The 23,578-nt window shown below is 38.7% G+C and overlaps 1 protein-coding gene across 1 annotated transcript in view; it reads right to left on the reverse strand.

The window, feature by feature from the left end:
• Clic2 (chloride intracellular channel 2) overlaps positions 1–23,229 on the reverse strand; it is a 61,772-nt gene extending 38,543 nt beyond the window's left edge. Inside the window, 1 exon segment of the mRNA XM_052750414.1 lies at positions 23,026–23,229. Within this exon segment, the coding sequence (XP_052606374.1) occupies positions 23,026–23,229 (204 nt within the window).
• Positions 23,230–23,578: the final 349 nt, after the last annotated feature.

Below are 23,578 nucleotides of genomic sequence, written 5' to 3' on the forward strand. Positions count from 1 at the left end.
AATAGAGCCAAGCATGGTGACACATGCCTTTAATCCCAGTACCAACCATAGAGACCTGTTAGTCTGTACAGACAGGCAGTGACAAGGAAGTGAGGTAGCTAGGCTAAGAGCCAATGAAATGGCAGAACAGCTAGGCAATAAAGGCACAGGTAGACAGGAAGTAATTCACTTTTTGGGAGATGCAGAGCTGGTGAGGTAAGGTTGGTGGCTATCACTGTTTCCCTGATCTCTAAGGCTTTCACCCCTATATTTGGCTCCATGTTTTTTCTTTTATAAGACTGCTTAGAAATTCATCTACACATTTCATTTCTTAACATCTAAGCCCCAAAGACATGGGCACCCAATTTTGTAAAAGAAACACTACTACAGCTTAAATCACATATTGACCCTCACACACTGGTAGTGGGAGACTTTAATACCCCACTCTCACCAATGGGCATTCATACAGACAAAAAATAAATAGAGAATTGCTGGAACTAACTGGCATTATAAACCAAATGAACCTAACAGATATTTACAGAACATTCCACCCAAACACAAAAGAATATACCTTCTTCTCAGCACCTCACAGAACTTTCTCCAAAATTGACTGCATACCCAGCCACAAAGCAAGTCTCAATAGATACAAAAAAATTGAAATAACTCCCAGCATCCTATCAGACCACCATGGATTAAAGCTGGATATCAACAACAGAAACAACAGAAAGCTTGCAAACTCATGGAAACCGAACAACTCTCTACTGAATTAAAACTGGGTCAAGACAGAAATAAAGAAAGAAATTAAAGACCATCTAGAATTCAATGAAAATGAACATACAACACACCCAAACTTATGGGACACAATGAAAGTGGTGCTAAGAGTAAAGTTCATAGCTCTAAGTGTCTACATTTAAATAGTTGGAGAGATCTCATACTAGCAACTTAACAATACACATGAAGGCTATAGAACAAAAAGAAGCATACCCAAGAGGAGTAAACAGCAAGATATTATTAAACTGAGGCCAGAAAATCACTAAAATAAAAACAAAAGAGAACAATACAAAGAATCAATGAAACAAAGAGTTGGTTCTTTGAGAAAATGAACAACATAGACAAACCCTTATCCAAGCTTACTAAAATACACAGAAAATATTCAAATTAATAAAATCAGAAACAAAAGGGGGGCATAACAACAAACACCTAAGAAATCCAGAGAATTGTAATGACATACTTTAAAAACATGTACTCTACCAAATGGAAAAAATCTAAAGGAAATGAATAATTTTCTCGATAGGCACCATTTACCAAAGTTAAATCAAGATCAGATAAACAATTTAAATAGACCTATAACCCCTTAGGAAATAGAAGCAGTCATTAAGTCTACAAAGCAAGAAAAGCCTAGACAGTTTTATCACAGAATTCTACCAGACTTTCAATGAAGTTACTGTCAATACTCTCCAAATTATTCCACAAAGTAGAAACAGAAAAAACATTGCCCAATTCATTTTATGAGGCCACAGTTACCCTGATACCTAAACCATATAATGACTCAACAAAGAAAGAGAATTACAGACCAGTTACCCTCATGAACACAGATGCAAAAATACTCAATAAAATACTGAATCCAAGAACACATCAAAAAAACCCACCCACCATGATCACATTGACACAGGAGACAACTTTCTCAACAGAACATTGATAACACAGATACTAAGATCAACAAATTAATAAATGGGACCTCATGAAACTGAAAAGCTCCTTTAAGGCAAAAGATACCATCAATTGGACAAAGCAGCAGCCTACAGAATGGGAAAAGATTTTTTACCGACTTCACATCCCATAGAGGTCTAATACACAAAATGTATAAAGAACTCAAGAAACTAGATATCAAAAAACCAAATAATCCAATTAAAAATGGGGTACATATCTAAACAGAAAATTCTCAAAAGAGGAAATTCAAATCACTGAAAGAAATGTTCAACATCTTTAGCCATCAGGTAAATGCAAATCAAAATGACTTTGAGATTCCATCTTATACCTGTCAGAGTGACTATGATCAAAACACTAATGACAGCTAATGCTGGTGAAATTGTGGAGCAAGGAGAACACTCCTTCATTGTTGGTGGGAGTACAAAGTTGTGCAGCCACTATAGAAATCTGATTCTGTGTTTTATTTAGTTGGGAATTTTTCATTATTGCTTCTATATCACTACGGGTTATGAGTCTGTTTTAATTATTTATTTTTTCTTGGGGTTATGAATTTGTTTGAATTGTTTATTTCATCTTGGCTTAACTTTTGTAGCTGAATAAATTAATTTCTTTTAAGTTTTCCAGTTTGGTGGAATACAGATTTTTAGATTATGTCATTATTATTCTTTGAATTTCCTAGGTGTCCATTCTAATACCTTCTTTTTCATCTTTAATTTTATTAATTTGGATACCATCTGTGTGTGTGTGTGTGTGTGTGTTTTGGTTAGTTTGGATAATAGTTTGTCAATTGTGTTGATCTTCTCTTTGTTTTATTAATTTTTTGTGTTCTTTCTTGTTTCTGTTTCATTGATTTCAGCCTGAGTTAGATCATTTCTTCCCTTTTATTCTATTGGGGTGTTATTTCTTCTGATCTTTCTAAATATTTTAAGTGTACCACTAAATTATTAATAAGAGCTCTCACCAGGTTTTTTAAACTATTTTTTTAGAAAAAAAATTTCTTTTAGTTTTTGAAATGTAGCTGGAAGTTTTTCTGTGTCCTGCCCAGCCCTGAGGTCCCATAGCTGCTTATAGGATAATCACTCAGAGCTTATATTAATTATAAACTGTATGGCCTATGGCAGGCTTCTTGCTAGCTATCTCTTCCATCTTAAACTAACCCATTTCTATTAATCTGTGTATTGCCACATGTTCCATGGCTTTACCTGCATCCCATGATACTCCTTAGACGGTGGTTTGGTGTCTCCCCTTACTCTCCTTTCTCCTTTTACTACTTCTTGGATTTTTCTGCCTGGCTCCATCCTGCCCTGCCATAGGCCAATGCAGCTTTATTTATCAACCAATCAGAGCAACACATATTTGCAGCATTCAAAAAGTCCCACAGCACTAGGTTTTTTTAGAAAAATATTTCTTTTCTTTTTCCACATTAAGCTTCTTTGTTGTCTCTTGTACAGGGAACCTGTTATCTCTCCAATAGAAGATAAGACATACCATGAAATCAGGAAAGTTAGCAAGGTCAGAGAAATGAATGACTGAAGAATCAAGAAAGGCCATTCTGTGGAAGCGGTCTAAAAGTAATGAGAGCCAATAGGCTAAAAAGAGGTCTGGAAAAATAACAAAGACAAATAGGGTCTCTTTATATTGTTATTTGCATATTTAGCAACATTTTGCACATTTAAGAAAATGTTCTTGCTGTAACTGAGCTTTTATCTTTCACTAACACCATCATCACTCATAGAAACATAAATGTGACAACAATTAATAAAAAGAGGTCACAAATTTGAAAGAGAGCAAGGAGAGGTATATTTCTTTTAGTTTTTGATATGTTACTATCATTACATAATTTTTACCTCCCCATTCCTCCCTCCAAGTCCTCCCATATACCTCTCCTCTCCTCCCTGCACCAAGACTGAGCAAAGTGTCTCAGCATAGGCCCTAGGTTCCAAAAAGCCAGCTCATGCATCAAGGACAGGTCCCGGTTCCATTGCCTGGGGGCCTCCTAAACAGTTCAAGCTAATCAACTGTCTCACTTATCCAGAGGGCCTGGTCCAGTTCCATGGGGGCTCCTCAACTATTCATTCACAGTTCATGTGTTTCCGCTAGTTTGGCTATTTGTCCCTGTGCTTTTTCCAATCATGGTCTTGATATGTCTTGCTCATATAATCCCTCCTCTCTCTCGCCAATTGGACTCCTGGAGCTCCATCTGGGGTTTGGCCATGGATCTCTGCATCTGCTTCCACCAGTCACTGGATGAGAGTTCTATCATGACAGTTAGGGTGTTTGGCCATCCGATCACCAGAGTAGGTCAGCTCAGGCACTCTCTTGACCATTGTCAATAGTCTATAGTGGAGTTATCTTTGTGGATTTCTGAGGACCTCTCTAGCACTCTGCTTCTTCCTATTACCATGGGGTCTTCATTTATCCTGGTATCTCTTTCCTTGTTCTCCCACTCTGTTCCTGATCCAGCTGGGACCTCCTGCTCCCCTAAACTCACTTTCCCCCAACCCTTGCCCTCCATTACCCCCCTCACCCCCAGTTTGCTCATGTAGATCTCATCCATTTCTCTGTCACTGGGCAATCCCTGTGTCTTTCTTAAGGATGTGGAGCAAGGGGAACACTCCTATACTGTTGGTGGGAATGCAAACTTGTACAGCCACTTTGGAAATCAATATGGTACTTTCTTAGAAAATTGGGAATCAACCTCCCTCAAGACCCAGCTATACCACTCTTGGGCATATACCCAAGGACTGCTCAATCACACCACAAGGACACTTGCTCAACTATGTTCATAGCAGCATTGTTTGTAATAGCCAGAACCTGGAAATAACCTAGATGCCCTTCAACTGAAGAATAGATAAATAAAATGTGGTACATATACACAATGGAGTTCTACTCAGCAGAGAAAAACAATAACATCATGAGGTTTGCAGGCAAATGGATGGAACTAGAAAATATCATCCTGAGTAAGGTATAGATGTAATTCAGTATAGATGTAACCAATGGTTTTATCAGACAAGAAACACAGAGCCGATTCAGAGAAGAAAGCCAAGAGGTCAGAGCCAAGAGCCTCACCCTTCCTGATTCAGGGATCCTCCTCAGCCAAGAGAGCTCTCCAAAAGAGGAGCCCTCCTTCCTGTGTGTCTGTCTCTCATCTCTCTGTTCTGGCTTCTGATTGGTTGTAAACCCAATCATGTGACTGCCTCGTCACTGCCTGTATGTACCGCCCTCCAGGTCCTTAAAGGCGTACGCCACCACTGCCACGCACTTGCTATGGCTCTAATAGCTCTGACCCCAGGCAACTTTATTTAAAATACCACCACATTTCCCCTTTTCTAATTTAATAAAAAGGAAAAAAAAAAGAAAAAGGTTATAACTAACAAAAGAAAAACTACATACAAAAGTACAATAACTATATACAATGTCTAAATAATTTCTAGTCCATTCTTCTTGGCTGTGTATATATGGCTTCATCTCAGCATCCCGTTCTTCTCCACATCCCTCTGTCAAATGCCATATTCTGTAGATCTCTGAAGGATTTGAAGATGACCTGTCTAAAATATATCTGCTCAATTTTTAAAACATATCTAATATGACTACAAGTTCCATTGTAATGTCTAACTACTAACTTTCATTTCTTTATATCCTAATAGTTGGTAATAATAACATTCAAGGATCAGAAAATTGCATTGTTAAATGAACGGTATAAGTACAATTAGAAATATACATATAGCATTTTCTAACAATATCAATTCCAATATATATAACTTGTATACAATATAAAACAATCCAATCCAATGTAAAATACTTAAAACTAGTAATTGTCTTTTTCTTCTTCTTTCTTTCTTTCTTTTTTTTTAAATAAGAACCTTAAATCTAATCTCCTTTGCTTAGCCATTTTCCTAACCCTTGACAACAACTTGTAACCAACCCCCTAAAGAATGAAAATTATCCCAGACCCAAAACCCATTAAAAAGACCAAAAAACCACCTGCCCCATACCACCTCTTTGGGAATGTGGGCGTCGTATTCTTAAAATTGCTTCCTGCTGGGTATGGGCGAAGTTATCTTTATCCTGAAAGAAAAATTTTAGGTTAATTGTCAAATTCTAGGAAAGGTAACCATATCCTTCATTATCCAGTCTTTGTATAATGCCAAAGTTCAGGGTTTATCTCAAATCCTTATTCAAGTAGTCTTTGAGACTGGATCATCTCAGCTAGTCATCTCAAAATTACTCTGAGCACCTTGTAGTTCAAAGCTGATCAGTTGTCTCATTTGTCCAGTGTTCTTCAGATTCGTTAACCTTCATTCTCCTAAAAGACAAAAACAAAAACCTTTCCCCAAGACTAATTTTGGGGATGTTCCTTTTTGGCAAGTTATTATCTGATTAAATGAAAAGACATGTGTTACTGGTATAAGTTAGTTTAAATTGGATGTTCATGTTGGTTGATGAACTATCACCTCCTCTAATTAAGAGGTTTCTCTTATTCAAATCGAACCTTCTTGGGTCTCTGAGGGAGTTGAAGAATTGATTGTTATAGTTAGTTGAAGATTAGATAGTTTTAGTTATAGTTTTCCTTATTAAGAATTTCAGAAAAGAAACTCACTAAAGAGGTATAAAGTGTATAAATTTAAAAGACATTATAAGATAGTTCTCTGTTAGTAATATAAGTTAGGAGAGAAAGTGAATCAGGTACATTTTGGACTTACCAAAATAAGATAGATAACAGAATATTTCTCTGAGTTTGTCAAATGCAAATGGACATTGTTGAGGTATTTATTGCTTGTATATGTTGTATATAGTTATTGTACTCATTGTATATAGTTTTTCTTATATTAGTTATAACTTTTTTATAAATATTTTTATTTTATAATTAATTTAATTTTACATATCAGTCATGGATTCCCCTGTCCTCCCTCCTCCCATCCCCCAGCCTTCCCCCCGAATCCACCCCCCATTTCCACCTCCTTCAAGGCAAAGTCTCCCCTGGGGAGTCAGCCCAGCCTGGTAGATTCAGTTGAGGCAGGTCCAGTCCCCTCCTCCCTGCATCAAGGCTGAGCAATGCATCCCACCATAGGGAATGGGCTCCAAAAAGCCAGCTCATGTACAAGGGACAGATCTTTGTCCCACTGCTAGGGGCCACAAACAGACCAAGCTACACAACTATCACCCACATGCAGAGGGCTTAGGTTGGTCCCATGTAGGCTCCCTAGCTGTTGGTCTAGAGTCCCTGAGCTCCCATGATCCAGTTCAGCTGTCTTTGTGGGTTTCCCCTTCATGATCTTGACCTCCCTTGCTCTTATGATCCCTCCTACCTCTCTTCAACTTGACTCCTAGAGCTCAGCCCAGTGCTTGGTTGTGGATTTCTGTATCTGCTTCCATCATTTACTGGATGAAAGTTCTATGATGACAATTAGGGTAGTCACCAATCTGATTACAGGAGAAGGCCAGTTCAGGCACCCTCTCCACTATTGCTAGGAGTCTTAGCTAGGGTCATTCTTGTGGATTCATAGGAGTTTTCCTGGCACTGGGTTTCACCCTAACCCCATAATGGCCCCCTCTATCATTGCTCTCCCTCTCCGTCCCTCTCCCAACTCAGCCATCCTGATCCCTTATGTTCCTATTCCCCATCTCCACCACTCTACCCCCACCCCTAGTTTACTCAGGAGATTTCATCTATTTCCCCTTCCTAGGGTGATCCGTGTGTTCCTCTTAGGGTCCTCCTTATTACCTTGCTTCTCTGGGGCTGTGGATTGTAGCCTGGTTGTCATTTGCTTTACATCTAATACCCACTTATGAGTACGTGCATACCATGTTTATCTTTCTAGGTCTGGGTTACCTCATTCAGAATGATTTTTTCTAGTTCTACCCATTTGCCTGCAAATTTCATGATGTCATTGGTTTTTTTAGTGCTGAGTAATACTCCACTGTGTAAATGTACTACATTTTCATTATCCATTCTTCTGTTGAGGGGTGCCTAGGTTGTTTCCAGGTTCTGGCTACTATGAATAATGCTACTATGAACATAGTTGAGCAAATGTCCGTGTGGTATGATTGAGCACCCCAAGAGTGGTCTTGAGGTAGGTTGACCCCCAATTTTCTGAGAAACTGCCATACTGATTTCCAAAGTGGCTGTATAAATTTGCATTCCCACCAGCAGTGGATGAGTGTTCCACTTACTCCACATCCTTCCCAACATAAGCTGTCATCAGTCTTTTTTTATCTTAGCTATTCTGACATGTATGAGATAGTATTTCAGAGTCATTTTGATTTGCATTTCCCTGATGACTAAGGATGTTGAACAATTCCTTAAATGTCTTTCAGTCATTTGAGATTCTTCTGTTGAGAATTCTCTGTTTAAACCTGTATCCCAATTGGATTATTTGGTATTTTGCTATCTAGTTTCTTGAGTTCTTTATATATTTTGGAGATCAGCCCTCTGTCAGATGTGGGTTTGGTGAAAACCTTTTCCCATTCTGTAGGCTGCCATTTTGTCTTAGTGACTATGTTCTTTGCCTTACAGAGGTTATCAGTTTCAGGAGGTCCCATTTATTAATTGTCAATCTCAGTGTCTGTGCTACTGATGTTATATTCAGGAAGTAGTCTCCTGTGCCAATGAACCTGATAGAAGAGAAAATGCTCCTGTGCCAATGCATTCTAGGCTACTTCCTACTTTCTCTTCTATCAGGTTCAGTGTGACTGGATTTATGGTGTTTGATCCATTTAGACCTGAGTTTTGGGCAGGGCAATAGATATGGATCTATTTGCATTCTTCTACATGTGGAATCCAGTTATGGCAGCATCATTTGTTGAAGATGGTTTCTTTTTTCCATTGTACAATTTTGGTTTCTTTGTTAAAAATCAGGTGTTCATAGGTGTGTGGATTTACATCAGGGTCTTCAATTCTATTCCATTGATCCATGTGTTTGTTTTTATGCCAATACCCAGCTGTTTTTATTACTATAGCTTTATAGTAGAGTTTGAAGTCAGGGATGGTGATGCCTCCAGAAGTTCCTTTACTATACAGGATTGTTTTAGCTATCCTAGGTTTTTTGTTTTTCCATATGAAGATGAATACTGTTCTTTTGAGGTCTGTGAACAATTGTGTTGGAATTTTGATGGGGATTTCATTGAATCTGTAGATTGCTTTTGGTAGGGTTGCAATATTTACTATGTTATTCCTACCTATCCAAGAGCATAAAGAATTTTCAATTTTCTGCTATCTTCTTGAATTTCTTTCTTTAAAGTCTTAAAGTTCTTGTCATACAGGTCTTTCACTTGTTTGGCTACAGTTACCCAAAGGTATTTTATATTATTTGTGGCTATTATAAAGGGTGTTTCTCTGATTTCTTTCTCAGCCTGTCTATCATTTGTATATAGGAGGGCTACTAATATTTTTTGACTTAATCTTGTATCCTGCTACATTACTGAAGGTGTTTACTCTTGCAGGCCACAAGAATATATTATAGAGATTCAGTTGTGTATTAGAGCTATACTTTGACTGACCAAGGGTCTGTCAAATGGGAAGCCATTTATCATGGAATATTTGGTGTTTTATAGCCTTAATATTCAGCTATGCCTTGCTATGAATTTCTTGTGGGCCCATATATTACTAGACCATTTGACAAACAGTTCAGCTTCTCACAACTGCTGAACCTCTAGGTAACTAACTCCCCTACTGAGCCTAGGAGACAAGCAGGCTGTAGATGCATAGCTTTGCTTGTGCAAATGAAGCTCAGACCATCCCCTTCCTTCAGGCCTAGGGGCATGGAAGAGAGATTGACTGAGGACAATAGGGCTTTTTGCATAACCAGGGACAATAAGGACTGGAACAGAATTCCAGAGGAGACACAGAACCTCATGGCCAGAGAGAGGAGAGAAAGACAGAGATTCTGTAGAGGATAAAGCAGATCTCTTGTAGAGTTTATCAGGGCAGGGGGTAAGGAGCCAGGAAGGATATATGGAGGATGAAGGAACAGAGGATGAAGATCAGGTCAAAAGCATAGGAGCTTACTGAAACTATGAGGACAGGAAAACTGGGCACAGAGAGGAGCTGAATGTGAGGACAGAGCTGAAGCTGTATAGATAGAATTTTGTCATAGAGTAATAAAGCAAACAGACAAAAGAGTGTAGTATGTATAGATTCCTTTGCCTCAGATACCCCACACCTGACGTAGCATCTTCTCCAGGACTCTGGGAGGAATTTTCTCAGGGCTGGAACTTGGGAAAATTCTGTTATCTTTAGTTTACCAGCTGTAGGAGTTTGCTGGTAGCATTTTTGGTGTCACTTATCTATACTACCATATCATCTGCAAATAACAAAAGTTTGACTTCCAATTTGTATTCCCTTGATCTCCTTTTGTTATCTTACTGTTCTAGCTAGAACTTTGAGTACTATATTGAATAGATATGGAGAGAGTGGACAGCCTTGTCTTGTTCCTGATTTTAGTAGAATCACTTTGAGTTTGTCTCCATTTAATTTGATGTTAGCTGTCAGCTTGCTATAAATTGTCTTTATTATGTTTAGGTATGCTCCTTGTATCGCTGATCTCTCCACAACCTTTATCATGAAGTGGTGTTGGATTTTGTTTGTTTCCTTTATTGTCTTTTGGCCTGAGTGGCCAAGGGTTCTGGTGATTGGCTGGTGTCAGGTTGAGTAGGGTTGTCTCAGATGAGGTTTGTGGGATTTGGGTGCCTAGATCCAGCATATCATCCTGTTCTTCCAGCTGGTGCAGGCTTTACTTGTGCCTATGAGGTCTGTTCTTCCAACTGGTGTGGGTTGTGCCTATGCCTATGGAGTCTATTCTTCCAACTGGTATAGGTTTTTCCTGTGCCTATTCTTCTAATTAGTGTGGGTAGTGCTTGTGCCTCTTGGGGCTACTGATGCTGATGGGGATGTTTGGTCAGGGGGAGTATGATGGGTTCTGTGGGTTTAGGTGGTGGAGTGGGTCTTGTAGCTTATAGAGTCCAACGGGTGGCAGTGGTGGTAGATTGGCCTGCCCATAGGACCCAAGGAAAACATTTAATTGAGGGGGCTCACTTACATTTTCTGAGGTTCAGTCCATTATCATCATGGTGGGGAGCATGGTGGCATGGAGGCAGACATGTTGCTGAAGGAGTAGCTGAGAGTCCTACATCTTGCAGGGAACAGAAGTGAACTGACATACTGGGCAGTATCCTGAGCATAGGAAACCTCAGTGCCTCCCCCCATGGTGACACACTTCCTCCAACAAGGCTATACCCACTCCAGCAAAGCCATGCCTCCTAATAGTGCCACTCCCTATGAAATTATGGGGCCACTTACATTCAAGCTACCACTATTGACCTATTGCTAATTATGGGGTATTGAAATCATCCACTATCATTGTGTTAGGATCAATATATAATTTAACTGTAGTAGTGTTTTTTTAATGAACTTGAGTATTATTGTACTTGGTGCATAAATATATAGAATTATATTTTCTTATTGACAGATATATAGAATTATAATATCCTATTGACAGATTTTTTTTTCTTTAGTGAGTATGTAATGTCCTTCCTTTGATGTGTTGGTTAGTTTTAGTTTGAAGTTTATTTTTTCAGATATTAAAATAGTTATTCCTGCTTGCCTCTTGGTTCCATTTGTTTGGGATATTGTTTTCCATTTTTTTTCTCTAAGTTGTTGTCTTATCTTGATGGTGATGTATATTTCTTGGGTGAGCCAAAAGATGAATCCTGTTTTCTAATCCAATCTGTTAGTCTGTATCTTTTTATTGGAGAACTGAGACCATTATTGTTGAGAGTTATCAATGAGCAGTGTTTATTAATTCCTGTTATTTTGTTGCTGTTCTTGTCTTTGCCTCTTTTTCTTAACTGTTCTAGGACTATTTACTTCTTGTGTTCTCTTGGGTGTAGTTAACCTTCTCTTCAGACTAAAGTTTTCATTCTAGTGTCCTCTGTAGAGATGGATTGGTAGATATAAGTTGATTATATTTATTTTTATTATGAAATGTTTTTCTTTCTCTGTCAATTGAAATTGATAATTTTGCTATGTATAGTACTCTGGGCTGGCATCTGTGGTCTTTCAGAGCCTGTAGAACATCTGTCCCTGCCCTTCTGGCTATCACTCTCCATTGAAAATTCAAGTGTTATTCTAATGGGCCTGCCTTTATATGTGACTTGGCCTTTTTTCCTCTTGCAGTTTTCTTCCTTCCTTCCTTCACTCCTTTTTTTTGAGCCAGGGTTTCTCTGTGTAATAGCCCTGGCCATTCTGGATCTTGCTTTGTAGACTAGGCTGGCCTTGAACTCAGAGATCCACCTGCCTCTGCCTCCTGAGTGCTGGGATTAAAGGTGTATGCCACCATGCTCAGCCACAATCCTCTTGCACCTTTTAATATCCTTTCTTTGTTCCTTATATTTAGTGTTTTGATTATTATTTGTTGTGGAGAGTTCTTTTTTTTTCTAGTCCTATTTGGTGTTCTGTATGCCTCTTGTACCCTGATAGGCATCTCTTTCTTTAGATTGGGAAATTTTTCTTCTATGTTTTAAGAAATGTTTTCTGTGCCTTTGACCTGAGTTTCTTCTACCTCCTCTATACCTATTATTCACAGGTTTGTTCTTTCCTTAGTATCTCAGATTTCCTGGATGTTTTGTGCCTGCCATTTTTTTAGATTTAACATTTCCTTTGACTGAACTATCCATTTCTTCCCTTTCTTTATGACAAGAAATTCTCTCTTCTACTTCTTTTAATTTGTTTGTGATTCTTACCTCTGACCTTCTTGTTTGACTTCCTGAATGTTTCATTTCCAGTTTTATTTCAGTTTGACTTTTCTTTAGTGATTCTATTTCTTTGTTAAATTCTATTTTCATATCTTAAATTGTTTTCCTTATTTCATACAACTGTTAGGCTTTGCTTTCATGTTCTTCAATGAGGAATTTATTAATTTCTTCTCTAAGGTCCTTGAACATATTCATAATTGTTATTTTTGAAGTCCTTTTCTTATGCTTTAGATAAATTGCTTTTCTAGTTTCTGGAGGAGGCAGATTGTCCCAATTGTTCATGTTTGTATTTTTATGTTAGGATGTAGGTATCTGGAGTTATGATGTTTTTGATGTTTCTTGGTGTGGCTATCTATTCTTGCCTTCATTAGGTGGGTTTTCAGCTCTATGGTTGCTGTTACTCCAATGACAGGTTTTGGACCAGAAGAATGATGCTTGGTTTTCAATCTTAGGGCTACTCTGGGTTTTAGGGCTCAAGTTAAAAATGGTCCCAGATCTAAAGTTTTGGTTGGAATTCTGTGTTCAGACTCAAGCAGTTGATCAGTACAATTAGTGTGATCAGTGATAGGCTAGATGACTCTGAAGTTTCCTTAAGTAGGACTTGAACACAACTCCACATAGAGTGGCAGGAGCAGAATTAGGAGCACTCTGGGTCCAGCCACAGATGGTGTAGAGTCCAAAGGGAATGGAGATGGGATGGGAGAGGGGCTAAGGTACGCAGCTGTGAACAGAATCAAGGAGGGAAAGGAGGGCAGGTAGCTTACCTGAGTACCAGCTGGAAGTGTTGGTTGCAAGTACCTGGTAGAGGGCAGTTCTCTGGACTTTTTCAGGGGATCACAAAGTAATGGAGATAGGCTAGGAAGAATGGCTGAAGGGGGTGGTGAGTAAGAACTAGGAGACTCTGGGTCCACACAATGAGGCTGAGTCCCAAGGGGATAGAATTGATCTTGCTGTAGCATTTTGAAGTTTTACTGTGAAAATTGTTAATAATGGTCTTATAGCATTAATTAAATACAATACATCTTTCTCATACTGATTAAGAACAGCAATGTTTTTCTACTCTATTTTTAACATATACTGAGTTAATCTATGGACCTTCTGTTTTTCATTAATTCACTTAACATATACCCACTGAACAAATTATATTTAAAATTTGACCATCTTTATTTTATAATCTATCTATCTAATTCAGCAGCAGCTATCATGTATATATGTATATAAATATTGGAGTGTAAAGTGGTACACCTGCTTAATAAAAATAAAACATTTTGTTTCTTTGTTTAAGACAGGGTCTCATTGTGTATCCCTGGCTGGCCTGGGACTCTGTGTAGACTAGGGTGTTCTCAAACTAATAGAGATCTGCCTGCCTGCCTCTGCCTTTCTAGCACTAGGATTAAAGGTGTGTGCCACCACAACCAACATAAATATAAAAGCTTATCAAATTTAAACACATACCTGTACCTATCACATGGCCTAACAATTCTAATATCAGGTATTAACTGAAGAAAATTAAAAGCATATGACACAGAAAGACACATATATGAATACTTTGAGAAACTTTAATTATAGTATCTTAAAACTGAAAAATATCATGTGCGTATAGGGGGTGAATGCTTGAACAAATTATGACAAAATCACAAAATATAATGTTTCATCAAAAAACTATTGATAAAGAAGATAACATGAAAATCTCAAAAATAATTATGCTAACTAAAATAAGCCATGTGAAAAGAGTATATACTATATGTTTCCATGCAAAGAAAATGAAAGTCAACCTATCCTTACAGAAAGCAGATTAGTGGTTGCCTGGAGGGTCAGGGGTTGTGGAGAAGGATGGAGACTATTGGCTGCAAATTGATATATGGGAACTTTCTGAGGTAATGGAAATAGTTTACATTTTGATTGGAATGGTGTTTATATGTCAAACCTCATTGAACTATGCATTTTATTTTATTTAAGTTGTGTTTTACCTTAATAAAGGATATTAAAGCATAAAATCTCAAAAAGCATAATCCTCCTAAAACTCAAGTAAATATTATGTAGGGGTTAGAGAAAATGCATTGACAAGGGTAAGTGTGTGACTATGAGAAGCAGGTTACATGAGAGGTGGAGAATAAGATATGGAGGAGAGGAAGACAATGGGCTGAGCTATGTTGGAAAGGTCACCTGTTCAAATATTAAAATCTGCAAGAACTAAAATAGAAGTATAATACTGGAAGATTGACAATGATCTTTAATAAATAAGGGACAATAAAGACTGAGGAAATAGTTCCATCAGTAAAGTGTTTGCACCACAAATCTAAGAACCTGTGTGTAGCTAGAGTTTTCCTGCCTGGCCCACAGTCAGGACAAATCTCTCTCACCCACCAGTCCCACAGCTGCTCAGACCCAACTAAGTAAACACAGAGACTTATATTGGCTACAAATTGTATGGCCATGGCAGGCTTCTTGCTAACTGTTCTTACAGCTTAAATTAATCCATTTCTATAAATCTATACCTTGCCATGTGGCTCGTGGCTTACTGGTATCTTCACATGCTGTTTGTCATTGTGGCGGCTGGCAGTGTCTCTCTGACTCAGCCTTCCACTTCCCAGCTTTATTCTCCTTCTTGTCCCGCCTATACTTCCTGCCTGGCCACTGGCCAATCAGTGATTTATTTATTGACCAATCAGCAACACACTTGACATACAGACCATCCCACAGCACCTGTGTCTGGATCCTTGGCATTTTGTAAAAAAAACCCAGGCTTGACAATGCTGGGGGAGCAGAGACAGGCAGATCCTTATAGCTCACTGGCCAAATCAGAGACATCTCAGTTCAGTGAGAGACCCTATATCAGAAAATAAGGTTGAGAATGACTGAGAAAGATACCCAACATCAACCTCTGGCTTACACAAGCATGCACACACCCATGTGCACGTGCGCGCGCGCGCACACACACACACACACACACACACACACACACACACACACACAGAAGAGAAAGTGTCCTAGGGTTTTAGAAGACTACAGTAATAGGAGGTTAGTGGATGACTAGTTGTATTACTATGAGGTTCAGCATGGGTATTTTCCCCGGACAGAGTAGGTAAAATAGTCTAAAAATAGCAATGAGGAGTAAAGTTATTTAAGAAACATCTACCCCATATCCAGGCTCAGTGATAAGAGTAATTAGGGTGCTATAACTTATATAGTGTCTATATGGGAAATCTTGTGGTGATGTTTTATTTGTGCTGAAATGTGGTGATATTTTATTTGTGTCTTAATAAATAAAGCTTGCCTGGAGATCAGAGGAAAAAGTCCAGCCATTATAAGTAAACAAAGAAGTTAGGCAACAGTAGCACACGCCCTTAATCCTATCATTTAGCAGGTAGGATCCCTGTATATTCAAGGCCACACTGGAAACAGAGCCAGGTGTGGTAGCACATGCCTTAATTCCAACACTAGTTAACCATGGAGGTCTGGAGGTTTGTACAGACAGACAGAAAGTAACAGAGCTGTGTAGGAAGAGGAAGTAATGTAGCTGGTCAGAGAACAAATCAGATGGCAGAACAGCAAAATATATGTGTGTGTGGGTAGACAGGAAGTATCTTGCATTTGGAAGCTGCTGGTTGGTGAGGTAAGATTGGCTGGTGGCTTTCCCTATTTCCCTGATCTCTCTAAGGCTTTCACCCCTATATTTGGCTCCATGTTTTTTATTTAATAAAACCATTTAGAAATTCACCTACAAAAATCTAGGTTTGAAAGACACTTTAATTTCAGTTTCACCAAAATGAATACAAACTCAATTTTGTGTATACATGGTATATGTGCACTTGTCTTTAGGTGTGCATGTGCCAAAGCTAAAGAAGGATGTTAGGTGTCCTCTATTAATCTCTCTCTCTCTCTCTCTCTGCCTTATTCTCTTGAGACAGGGTGTCCCATTGAACCTGGAACTAAGCTGGTGGCCAGCAATCACTAGAAATCCTCCTGTCTTCATCTCTAACCCTCAGCACTGAGATTACAGATGCACAGCCATGCTGAGCTTTTGCTGTAGCTTCTAGGAATCTGAACTCAGGTCCTTGTGCTTGTGAAGTTAGCACTCTTACCCACTGAGCCATCTCCCCAGCCCTTAATACTTTTTCTTTACTCCACCCACAGACTTATTCATTCTTTAGAGCTCCCAATTCTGTGAGTGGTCCTGTAACTATCTCAGCAGGGATGAGGATATTCTAAAGAGACACTTGTCCCCCTCCCTTTGACTATCAGACTATTGAAACAATAGATCCCAAGAAATTGGAACCCCACCACCACCACCAAATCTCATACAGGGATGTAGATGTAACCAACCTTCTTATTAAATAAGGAACACAGAACCAATGCAAAGAAGAAAGCCAAGAGGTCAGAGCTAAGAGCTAAAACCTTACCCTTCCTCCTGCGGTGGTCCTACCTCTCCGAACCAGAGCTACTTTCTGTGTTAAAGTCCTTATATAGAATTTCTGTTCTCCCTTCTCATTGGTTGTAAACCCAACCACATGGCCACCTCGTCATGGCCTGTCTGTATAGACCTCTAGGTTTTCCATGATTGGTATTGAGATTAAAGGCATGTGTATCCAATAATGGCTGTATCCCTGAACACACAGAGACTTACCCAGCTCTGCCTACCAAGTGCTGGGATTACAAGCGTACGCCACCACTGCCCTGCTTTCCCTATGGCTTGCTAATAGCTCTGACCCCGGGCAACTTTATTTATTAACATACAAATAACATTTTAATACAAATAAAATATCACCATACAGGGAGAAATCTAGGATTCTTGTGTTAGCAAGAGGGGACTTCTGGTTTCCAGAACTGTTAATTAAGCTACTTAGTCAGTGTTGCTATCAATTTATTTGCCTAATCTAGAAAATTGAGGAGCCTCATTCTGCTTAATCCCAACATTGATTCTGACCTTAATTTTTGTCAATTTTATCTGTTCTATATCTTACAGATAAGTTCCATTCTCTCCTTTTCCATTTATTCATTAATTCACTCATCCATCCAATGTTTATTTGATACTTGGTATCTGTCAGACAGTTGGGTGTCAGGTACTGAAGTCTAACCTATCAGCATCTCTTATCTTTTGTAGACTAATTTTTTCTCTCTGCCCTCAAGTCTCTTAGATCCTAGTCTGTAGCTTGAAGAAGGAAATGAGTGTCACTTGCCTTAAAGCTGCTATGCCCTGCTATTTGTAGCAATATTAAGGTCATAGAAAACCTGAGTATAAGCTCAGTTGTTTGGAAAAATTTCCTTTCCTAACAGTGCACTCAATGAAGGAAATTACTGCATTTTCCTGATGTCAGAGTCAATAGGAATTGAAAGATATAACTGTAGCTTGAGTTTTCCTGCCTGGCCCACAGTCAGGACAAATCTCTCTCACCTGCCAGTCTCACAGCCGTCAGACCCAACCAAGTAAACACAGACACTTATATTGGTTACAAACTGTATGGCCATGGCAGGCTTCTTGCTAACTGTTCTTACAGCTTAAATTAATCCATTTCCATTAATCTATACCTTGCCACATGGCTTGTGGCTTACCGGCATCTTCACATGCTGTTTGTCATTGTGGTGGCTGGCAGTGTCTCTCTGACTCAGCCTTCCACTTCCCAGCTTTATTCTCCTCCTTGTCCCGCCTACACTTCCTGCCTAGCCAATGGCCAATCAGTGTTTTATTTATTGACTAATTAGCAACACATTTGCCATACAGAACATCCCACAGCACTTCCCCCTTTTTTTTTCAAAAAGGAAGGTTTTAACCTTAACAAAGTAAAATTACATATAATTTGGGAATTTGGGCGTAGCTTCTCTTACTACTTCCTGCTGGAGGGGGGCGCTGTATCTTATAGGGACACAAAGAAAATTTTAGGATCATGGAGTAGTCTGTGAGGCTGTATCGTCTGAGCCAGTTGCCTTGAAACCATTCTGGATGTTGGATCATCTGGGCCTTGGTGTCACCTTTCAGGGGGTCTTGGCTGGTCAAACCTGATGTATCTTAATCTGGAACAAATCCATAGCCTCTGGTTTTCTGTGGAAACAAAAGAGACTCTTTTCCAAAGCAACATATCCTTATATCCAAATTTTGAAGTCAAGGTATCTTTAAAATATATATATCGGTTTAACTCAACATCTTTTACAATCAAATGTTTTTCTGCAGTTAAAAATCCCAAAGACAACACAATCCAGATTCTCTGTGTAATATCCATTTTTACGTGGCTTATTTTTTATACTACCTTTACTGTCTCTTTAATGACTTTATTTTTAAAAACTATGTATTTGTTTATATAACTACATATCACCTTTTTTGTCTCTTTCAAGCCTACGTATATTTTACACACATTGTAAACTATTACATCTGAATCTGTCTTATTGTGAATCTCTTGCTTTAAACTGCAGCAGCTGTGGCTGCTGGCTCTGCCCACCTCAGTTTCCCAACATGGCGTTTTCCACCAGCTCTGGGAGCTATCGTGGGTCTCTATGCTTTTATCCAAGCAGCGTGTAGCCCAAAAAACCTCTTTTTTTTTTGTTTTGTACTAGCAAAGTCTAAATCCACCATGCAGCTTAATGTGCCACTTGCAGAGGCCTCATTCCTGCCATACTGCAGGTCGAGCGTGCACGCTAGGAACCCACCAGTAGCTCAAACCAGCAGCTGCCGCTCATTTGAGAGAGACAATTAGGAACTGTTTTTAGCTCCATTTTAGAATCTTTTTTTCTCAGTTTTTACGTGGAATCTCTTGCCACCACGTTGGACGCCATTTGTAGATGTATCCAACCTTCTTATTAAATAATAAACACAGAACCAATGCAAAGAAGAAAGCCAAGAGGTCAGAGCTAAGAGCTAAAACCTTACCCTTCCTCCTGCGGTGGTCCTACCTCTCCGAACCAGAGCTACCCCTGTGTTAAAGTCTTTATATAGAGTTCCTGTCCTGCCTTCTCATTGGTTGTAAACCCAACCACATGACCGCCTCCTCACAGCCTGTCTGTATAGGCCTCCAGGTTTTCCATGATTGGTATTAAGATTAAAGGCATGTGTATCCAATAATGGCTGTATCCCTGAACACACAGAGACTTACCCAGCTCTGCCTACCAAGTGCTGGAATTACAAGCGTACGCTACCACTACCCTGCTTTCCTATGGCTTGCTAATAGCTCTGACCCCCGGGCAACTTTATTTATTAACATACAAATAACATTTTAATACAAATAAAATATCACCATATATAACTCAAAATCTAAATGGTCTTTTAATAAAAAAACAAAACAAAAACAAAAAACCACAGCCAGATAATGTGGTAAATGCTGAAACATCAGAGAGACAAAAGGACAAGCCACAGCCACCACCTCTTACCCCACCAACTCCTCAGCCTGAAAAAAGCCTCAGCTGATAGGCCTTTAGCCAAATGAGCTTCCTCAGCCGAAAAGGCTTCAGCTGAAAAAGCCTCTAGCTGAAAGGGATGCTTCTGTTTAAAAGCCTTTAGTTCCTGTCTCCTTAGGCCTTATATGCCTTTCTCCACCCAGTCATCACTTCCTGGAGTTAAAGGCATGTGGGCTTCCCAGTACTTGAATTAAAGGTGTGTGCCACCACAGCCTGGCTCTGTTTTCTCTCCTAGTCTGAGTCAATCTCATGTAGTCCAGGGTGGCTTTGAACTCACAGAGATCTACACGGATCTCTGCCTCCCAAGTGCTAAGATTAAAGGTGTGTGCTACCACTGCCTGGCCTCTATGTTTAATCTAGTTGCTTGTTTTGTTCTCTGATCTTCAGGCAAAGTTTATTAGGGTACACAATATATCACCACAGAAAGAGGCAATAAGTCTTGTATTTCCCCTACAAAAGACTAAGAATCCAATCAAATATGAGCTTGTGAAGGAAAATATGATTAAGGTTGAGAGACAGGAAGAAGAATGAAGTCTGAAAGTAGATATAGCAGGAAGGGTGGATCACCTTTGGCAAGAGGGGAATCAAAACACTGATGAGTGGGGGAAATGCAGTGAAGTTTCACAGGAAAGTTCAAAGTTGTTTTCTCTTTAGTTATGCTGACTTAAAGTGTCATCACATGAAATTTTAGGATATAAACTTCTAACACTAAGTGACAAATTATTTCTTTCATATCTTTAGATGAAAAAGGCAGTTATTTATGAAACCAACCTTTTCTGTTTGTGATCTACATTTCTAAACATGGAAAATAATAGCCAGTATTTAATGTTTATTATGTTGTCAACCATTGTGATTTACAACTTGCTTCCTTTAATCCTGACAATGAAGATGATCCTGTGAGATAGACTTTGTTTTGCTCTTGCTTTAAGTTCAGGAAAGTGTTGCACAAACAGACTGGCTTTCTCAAAAACACTCAGCTAGTGAAGAATTAATAACAAATACACTCATCTCACTTAGCAAATCTAGGAATGTCTTATCCATTCTTCAATACTCACCCAATACTTACATTGGATTTTTATTTTAAGTAGTCATTGTAATAATCCCAAGATTGGGGATTGAAAATGGTGTGACCATTCAGGAAAGAGCAGAATCTCTTCTCTCTTATATATATTAAAATTTTTCAACAAAAAGATTGAATTCAAAATTTTGACCTAAATGTTTGATTCCACAAATTTTTTATAAATATACTACAATATAATTTTAGAGTACTTGGTAGAGAAATCAAATATTAAATTTAGCAATGAACAAAAAAATCATTAGATGAGCCTTGTATTTAGGTAAAATGAAATTTTTCACTGATATGGCTTCTTAATTGTGGCAAGAAAGTACTTAATCTTTTCTAGAATCATATTAATATGTGGCAAAAAGTTGTGGTAGAGTTTTTAAACTACAACCAATAGATTCATTTCATCTTTAAACTTGATCATTAGCTTTTTACTGTTTTTACCATTTAAGTCCTCCCCTTGTATTTTCTGTGTAATTCCTAGAGATCTGTGGAACATCTGTCTGAGCAAAGCAAAACTAGAATCTTGGTCCATGTATAACTCAAGGTTCTTTCAGAAAATTTGTAATTTGTACCACTACCATTAGAAAAGATTATATCTAAAGCATTCTATTTGATGAAATTCTGCAAGTTTTTACTAAAAAGTTCACCCAGTTGAAAACAATTGAATAAAATTAGATGTAGATCATTTAATGAATCAAGATTCAAACTCTTTGATTCATTAGTTGTATGACTTTAGACAAAGCTACCTAGGTGCTCCTTGCTTTAGTTTCTATATCCATAAAACAGGTTTAATAATAAACCTCTCAGTACATTTCCTGTCATATACTGAGTACTCAGTAGGTTAGTAAGCTAAAGGTTTTTTTTTCATTCAACATTTGCTTATCCAATATGTGTTCACATTACTATCCAAATGTGGTATGGAAATCTATGAAGATAAACACATAAGCAAGTGCCAACAACTGACTTAAGAAATATGGTTGAATTGAGGGAACAGTTTAGATAAAAAGAACACTTTGGTTTCCCTATAGAGAAACATTATCACTTGTTGGAATTGGTAGATGTAAATGGTAAGTTAAAAATTCAGGACATCTATATACTAATTGAACAGTCAATATGTTTTTCTATAATCCAGAGATAAGAGAAGTAGTTAATCAAAATTGATTTGGATTATCTTGCTGTTCAGGAATTAAAGAGTTTTTTTTTATTATAATTTTGAAAACACAGCGTGATAAAGTCTTTGATGAATATATGTGATATTATTAACCTGAAATAGTTGTGAGTATTACTTTTGCCAATAAATGTTTAACAAGTATATTTTATGACTCTGTAAGCCACTAAGAGGTTATGTAGTTTTAGAAATGTCACTGAAACTTCATTATTTTAGTATACTTACCTAGAAATGATTAGTAAAATTGTACTATAATATTGTAATAACTTACATTTTTATTGTTTAAGAATTTCATACATGCACACAATGTGTTTTGATCAAATCTACCCTTATCTGTAGATGGTACATATGTAAGTTAAAACTGTTAATAACTGGGTGGTGGTGGTGCATGCCTTTAATCCCAGCACTCCGGAAGCAGAGGCAGGCGGATCTCTGTGAGTTCAAGGCCAGCCTGGTCTACAGAATGACAGATAGGGCTATGTATAGGAACTGTCTTGAAAAAACAAACAAACAAAAACTGTTAACAAAATAGTAATTATCACCATTATTGATGTTGCTACTAGGAGTACTGTCAGAGACCAAACATGGACCATGGAAAAGTACTAGCTAAGCCAGAGAACAAGCCCCTACCCTAAACCAGATGCCCCCGAAGATAAAGAACAGGTCAGGCAGGTCAGGTAGCATAGCAACAGAACAATGGGCCCTGACCAGTGACCTTACCACCTAGCAGCCTCACGACTTGCACGACTTGCACGTAGCCCCTCACCTGCATGTCCCCCTTCACCTGCACGTACGGCACGTCGTGCACCCCTTCCCTCCTCCCCTCCCCCTCCCATACTATATAAGCCTTGCTGAGGAGAATAAACTTTGCAGCTTGATCAGAACACACTGTCTTGCTGTCGTCCTTTCGTGTCTCCCCCGTCCCTCTCATTCTCTCCCACAGGTGGGTCGCCCCCGTTGATACCCCGCTGGCCGGGGCAACTAGCGCCCAACATGGTGGCTCGACCCTCGCCTCCTTGGGAGTTGAACGTCCTTCTCCAGGAAAGCCCAGACGTCTGGTGGAGATTTTTGGTGATCGTCCGTTGAGACCACCCGACTCGACGCCCTTTCTTGACGATCCGGAGGAGAGCGGGAAGGACGAGGTTAGTCTAAATTTAGGCTTAACCATGGGATGGGGAAGTTCTTCCCATTACCTTTTTCCTTAAGGGCTTTAAAGAGGCCCTCAAGACACGAGGGATAAGGGTTCGTAAAAAAAAAAAAAAAAGACCTCAACAAATTCTTTAGTCACTTAGAGGACTGTTGTTCCTGGTTTCCCCAAGAAGGGATGATTGATGTTAAGGATATCCTAAAGGTTTATTAAAAAAAAAAAAAAAAAAAAAAAAAAAAAAAAAAAAAAAAAAAAAGATTTAGGAGACCCCTAAAAGCTGCCAACCTTTTAGAGAGAAACCTGCCGTTACTTCATTCAGGGTCTTACAAGGAGGTAACACAATATTATCACACTACCAGACCTCCTGAGA

Source organism: Peromyscus californicus, unplaced genomic scaffold (genome assembly GCF_007827085.1).
Source record: "Peromyscus californicus insignis strain IS unplaced genomic scaffold, ASM782708v3 Scaffold_10__1_contigs__length_136768540, whole genome shotgun sequence".
NCBI classification, from domain to species: Eukaryota; Metazoa; Chordata; class Mammalia; order Rodentia; family Cricetidae; genus Peromyscus; species Peromyscus californicus.